This window comes from Piliocolobus tephrosceles, chromosome 14, assembly GCF_002776525.5.
Source record: "Piliocolobus tephrosceles isolate RC106 chromosome 14, ASM277652v3, whole genome shotgun sequence".
Classification (NCBI taxonomy): domain Eukaryota; kingdom Metazoa; phylum Chordata; class Mammalia; order Primates; family Cercopithecidae; genus Piliocolobus; species Piliocolobus tephrosceles.
The window spans coordinates 100,041,057-100,047,056 of NC_045447.1; the positions used below are offsets into that span (position 1 = coordinate 100,041,057).

At 44.1% G+C, this 6,000-nt stretch overlaps 1 protein-coding gene across 8 annotated transcripts in view; it reads right to left on the reverse strand.

The window, feature by feature from the left end:
- The window catches only part of TUT7 (terminal uridylyl transferase 7), a 64,782-nt gene extending 60,146 nt beyond the window's left edge, over positions 1–4,636 (reverse strand). For 2 of the 8 annotated variants that reach the window (XM_023229548.2, XM_023229550.2), the window contains exons 1-2: positions 4,390–4,632; positions 2,806–3,356 (exon numbers count right to left, since the gene is read on the reverse strand). In XM_023229548.2, the coding sequence (XP_023085316.1) occupies positions 2,806–3,325 (520 nt within the window). In that variant the 5' untranslated portion in view covers positions 3,326–3,356; positions 4,390–4,632. Of the gene's footprint in view, positions 1–2,805; positions 3,357–3,573; positions 3,890–4,389 lie in introns of those variants that run through there. The other 6 variants (XR_002735169.2, XM_023229546.1, XM_023229549.2 and 3 more) reach the window with 6 other exon arrangements.
- Between the last annotated feature and the right edge of the window lie 1,364 nt (positions 4,637–6,000).

Genomic DNA, 6,000 nt, shown 5'->3' on the forward strand with positions numbered 1-6,000 from the left:
TTACCTCCAATAAAAAGAGAGCAAAATTAATTTCTTATTCAAATACATTTAAAAGCAACTTCTTTAGTTGCTTTTATAAGAATACAAATAAAATAAGAAAACATAAGTTTCTGTGGTCAGCAAATAGTTCCTTTTAATGTGCAGCTGCAAATTTTTGATAAACTTTCTTTTTAAAATGCTTTGCAGCCAGGTGCGGTGGCTCACACCTGTACTCCCAACACTTTGGGAGGTCAAGGCAGGCAGTTCAGGAGGTCAGGAGATCGAGACTAGCCCTGGCCAACATGCTGAAACCCTGACTCTACTAAAAATACAAAAATTAGCCAGGTGTGGTAGTGCGTGCCTGTAGTCACAGCTACTCAGGAGGCTGAGGCAGGAGAACTGCTTGAACCTGGGAGGTGGAGGCTGCAGTGACCCAAGATCGCACCACTGCACTCCAGCCTAGATGACAGAGTGAGACTCCGTCTCAAAAATAATAATAATGATAATAATAAAGTAAAATGGTTTTCAAGATCAACTTCTACAAGACTGACTACAGGTAACAAAATTAAATGCCCACATCCCACCTAGACACAGTAATACAGAAACACTTAAATAGACACAATTTTTAACAAAGAAAAACACAAATTAAAAGCCCAGAAATTATCAAGAAATTTCGGCTCCGCTGTCAGGATTTCAGGTCCAGCGAGGCTGAGTTAATGGCCAGAGTAGCAGAGTCCCCAATTTTAGTTCTACTTCCTCATTTACTGCTCTGCATAAACAGGTCTGTGTAAATTTAACCTCTCCGAGTTGCAGCTGCCTGATTTGTAAAATTGTGATTCCATCTTTGATATATCACAACAGAGTGCTGCATCAGATAATTCTGTAAGCTATTCCTAGCTTAAAGATTTAAGTTTTATGTCTCCCTACTACTTAACGCCTTTATAACACTTCATTCTGTTTCTGCTACTTGATATTGATATATACTCTTAATTTTCCAATTTAAAAATATCTGAGGGCCAGGCGCGGTAGCTTACACCTGTAATCCCAGCACTTTGGGAAGCCGAGGCGGGTGGATCACTCGAGGTCAGGAGTTCAAGACCAGCCTGGCCAACAGGGAGAAACCCTATCTCTATTTTAAAAAATAGAAAAATCAGCTGGGCATGGTGGTGTGCACCTGTAGTCCCAGCCACTCGGGAGGCTGACATGAGAATTGCTTGATCCTGGGAGGCAGGGGGTGCAGTGACAGGAGGTCACATCACTGCACTCCAGCCTGGGTGACACAGCAAGAATGTCTCAAAGAAAAAAAAAAAAAATCAGGCCGAGTGCGGTGGCTCACACCTGTAATCCCAGCACTTTGGGAGGCCAAGGTGGGTAGATTACCGGAGGTTAGGAGTTCGAGACCAGTCTGGCCAACATGGTGAAACCCTGTCTCTATAAAAAATACAAAAATTAGCCGGGTGTGGTGGCATACCCCTCTAGTCCCAGCTACTCTGAGGGATGAGACAGGAGAATGGCTTGAACCCGGGAGGCGGAGGTTGCAGTGAGCCAAGATCGCGCCACTGTACTCCAGCCTGGGTGACACAGCAAGACTCCATCTCAAAAAATAAAATAAAATAAAAAATAAATAAATGGATCTGACAACTAGAAGAATCTACGAAAAAAGAAAAAATATCAAATAGCACATTTCCCCCCATTTAATATCAGTAAGTGCTTGAGACTTTCATTTTTATCCTAAGACCTTATAGAAATAAAAGACGACCTTTTTGCTTTTAAGTATTCATATGCATGGGACACAAACTCAAACGCCTTATAGGTAACCTGTGTATGAACTGGCCACTGTGAGAAAACATGAAGAGAAAAGGCATTGGGCAATCTAGAAAGTGTCCATATTCCCTGAATGCATTTAAACTAAAAAAATTTATTTAACAGTGCTGGCCAGTTTGAAGCACATTCTGTACGACCACTAAAAAATGCTTTCAGTCAATAAACTTACAAGTCCATGTTTCAAACTATGATATTGTCTCATTTTTTTCCATCCAATTTGTGACTTTATTTCATTTCAGTAAATATTACCCATTAGATAAAAATAACCTTCCTGTTTGTAGAAATCATTGCCACATGGACAAAATCTACTTTTTACTTTTAGAAAAACATATTACCCAATTAACCAAGCATGTGAGGGCACTGAGAAATTAGTTTTTGTCTTACTGAAACTAAACAACAAAGCTTGAATCTATTTCTGACTTTCTAAACTTGTTTCTCAACCTGTTTGTCATGATCCCTTTTGAAAAACAAAGATCTCAGATTATCCATCTCGGGACACTGACACTACACCCAAAAGATATATCTCCTATGGCAGGAGATATACACAGTGTATACTGTGTTTTTACATCAACAAGTAAGTTTTTTTAAAAAACAACCTCTATATTTTGTCATTTATATTATGAACACATTAATTATTCAAATACAAAATTATAATCATAATTTTGAAAACACAAAAACCACTGAGCAATCACGATATGGTCCCCTGGGGCATATAGCTACCCTCTTCTGTAAAAAACACGTTACAGAAAACATGTTTACTTAAGTAAAATTAGCCTTGGGGCAAAGTAAACTTTTAAAGGGATCAACATGTGAAATGTGTTGAAGCTGCCCAAATATCATGATTACAATCCTTAAAATAATCACACTAAGTGACCACTTCTTAAAACAGAAACTATGAAAAACTGAAACAAAATTGCTGAAAGTAACAAAATTCATTTGGATGAAAAAGAATAAGACATTGCTGACTCTGAGGTTGTGATGTGACAAGTTGGAAAACATTACCAGGACTTCCTGCTTCCATTTCTGACGTGGTTTCTAGGCTTGTTAGGTCTTTATGAAACAGTCGTCTCACAGTTCTGCAGCCTCTTGTGTCTTGCCACCGATAACCGTCTTCATTTTCTTGAAAGGAGTCTTTTCTTTGTCGGTTTATAACAGGAATTCTAGGTCCAGGTTTGAATTCTCTCCAGTTGTCTGAATTACCAGTATGTTCATCAGACAGCCATCTCTTACTCTGATCTTTGTGGTTGTCATTCATCCAAGCAGGTTGACTGTAGATTGGGTTTTTAAATGCATATGGATTGCTGGAAACAGCACATGGTCCTTTTCTGGGGGTATTCCCATAGTTCCCTGGTGTTATCTTTTTTTTTTGAAGGCCCTTTTCCATTTTACTGCCATGGCCTTTAGCATGGTCATCTATTATTAAATAATCTTGTTGGGGGTGACCCCTTCTGAAGTCATCATCATCCATAGTCCCCCGGTCTTTAGTGCGCTTCGCGAAATAAGGTTTTACTGTATCTCCCATGGTCTTTGACTTCAATTTTCTTACTTTGCACCTGAAAGAAGGCATTGTGGGAAAATATCAAACTGTATAACAATATATCATACAAGTATACAAAATAACACATTCATGGTACAGATGCCCAAAGCCTGTGAAACTCTTTCCCTATTTTTTTAAAGTAAAAATTCTATCACATTCTTAATAATCAGTGCCATACTCTAGAGGTTGGGAGGCTTGGTCCTCTAACAGTCTTCATGAAAATTAATACTTACTATTTAGCATGAAGATTAAATCTGTGAATAAGAGAACGTCTATAGGTTCCAGTAGCATAGTAGAGTATTACTCAAACCAAGTATGGTCGCCTTTTTCCTCTGTAACAAAGCGTTTCTCTTCAAAGAAAACCTCATCCCTAGGCAATATTATTACTAAACTACCGAAACAGTCTTTTTTTTTTTAAGTTGGCAATTACTTGTAAGTGTTATACACCGAAACTTTACGTGAACGGAGTACTACATCTTTCAACTCCAATTTTCCGTCCCTTCACCACCACTACTCTGGACAGACCGGCTTTGAGCGCTTAGGTTACGGAGGGGTTGGGCTCCCAACCAAGGTGCAGCTGTAATCAAAGGGGCTGGGTTTCCGATCAAGGGACAACTCCAGCTAACCTCCTCAATTCCCATTCTCCAACCCCAAACAAGTTTGGTTTTGTCAGGAACAGCAATTCCCTGAGGAATGACACTCCTCTTCAATCCCCATCTGACCGCTCCACCACCGATCTGCCTTAGTTTCCACCCTTTTGAGACCGACGTGGAGAAAGAGGAGGCGTCCCTGCACTCCTGGCCAAGAAGCCACCGTGGGGACCAGGAAGCAGGAAGTGACCTGCTGTCTCCATGGGGTTCCAGGGTTCCCCCGGCCAGCCAGGGGGCCAGAGCCGAATGTCTTGACCCAAATCCCATCTTCTGCGCCCGCAGTCTGACAAAAAGTGAAAACACGGACTCGAACCCGAAAGCTCAGTCTCTGCCGGCCTGGGGGTTCCTCGGTCACCCAAACTGGTGCGAGGAAGCCGGCGGGGGATGGAACCAACGTACCTCCGGGGCCAGGCCGGACCACTACTCTGGAGTCCAGGAAACCAACTGGAGAATCAGCCCGGAGGCGAGTCTGGCAGGGACGTTGGGAGAAGGCGCCCAGGAGCACTCACCACCTTCGCCGCGGTCCCCAGCCTCTTCCTATCCCGGCCGGGCTCCCTCTCCGTGTTTTCCTTCGGCCCCACTTCCGGCGCTCAGCGCTGTCTCATTGTGCGCGATTGGGAGCCGACTGTGCCCCCGCCCTAGCGCTCTGCCGCGCACACCGGAAACGCGCTCCGCGCCGCGCCCCGCCCCGCGGTGCCCCGCCCACGCTCCGGCCCCTCCTCCCTGCCGGGCCCCGCCTGCCGCGCCTGGCCCCGCCTGGCCTGTCTAGTCCGGTGCCCCAGCGCACTCCCTCTAGGTGTCGGGCCTCAGGTCTGGGTCCCGGGTGCGCCCTTTAGCGCGGGCGGATTACTGGCTCGCTGGATAGCCGGTTCGCCGGCGCGCGGGGGCCAGGCCCGAGCTTCTTACCAGAGCAGCGCCTGCTCCTTCTCTCTCCGGGCTTCGACGCTCCTCTGGTTACCCTCTCTGCTCGGGGCGCTGAATGCTCGGGAGAGGCGCGGGAGCCCAGACTTACGCACCCGGAGAGGGACGCGGAGCCGGCGGTCGGGCACAGTCGCCTTCCCCGCGCTCGGGACCTCGGCTTTGCCCCAGGGTGCTCACCGGTTGCTTCTAGGGGGAGTAAAGTCTCCGAGGCCTCGTAACGCTCTTAGTGTTTTTCTGATATTTCGGAGTGATTAATGTTTTCGTGAATTCCTAATTGCCGACCTTGTAGAAATGCCAGCATTTAAAACATCCACTGCTCACCCATATCTCAAAGTGGTAAAGGAAAATGCTCTGCTTTTTTCTTAGGTTGTGTAAGGATTACTTTTACTTAAAAAAAAAAAAAAATTAGTACATTTCGAAGAATATGTTTAATGGCAAGGGAGCGTTCAATTCGAATTTTTGAATAACGCACACCTCGAATTCGGTGTTGCTTTTTATTTATTTCTTTACTGTATGACTTTCCTTGCTGTTTTCAGTGTTCTAAATGCTTTGAAAAGCATCAAGCAACTAGTGAAATTAGGGAGCGTTGGGAAAATCGAGTTTCCATTTCTCTGCTTTTTTAAACCATGTAAATAGAAAGCTATCAGGTCCTATGGGGCAATGGCCTTAAAATAATAACACGCAAAGTACTGGCTATGCCAGTAACTGTTGTGAAGGCTTTACAAATACTAACTCCTTTATTTTATTTATTTTTGTAGAGACAGGGGTCTCCTATGTTGCTCAGGCTGCTTTCCAATTCCTGGCCTCAAGCCATCCTCCCACCTTGGCCTCCCAAAGTGGTGGGATGACAGGGGTAATCCACCATACCCAGCCTTAACTTCTACAATCCTCACAACTTCAGGAAGACTACATCATTATCCCACTTTTAAAGATGAGGACATTTAGCACTTGCAGTGAAGTAAATGGCACTGCTGCAATCCAAACCCTGAATATGAGGCTGTTATTAACCATGTGGCTATATTAAAAGGGATGTAAAACACATTCCTACAACTTTTATATAATTCCTTACTTAGATATTTTGATTCTGAA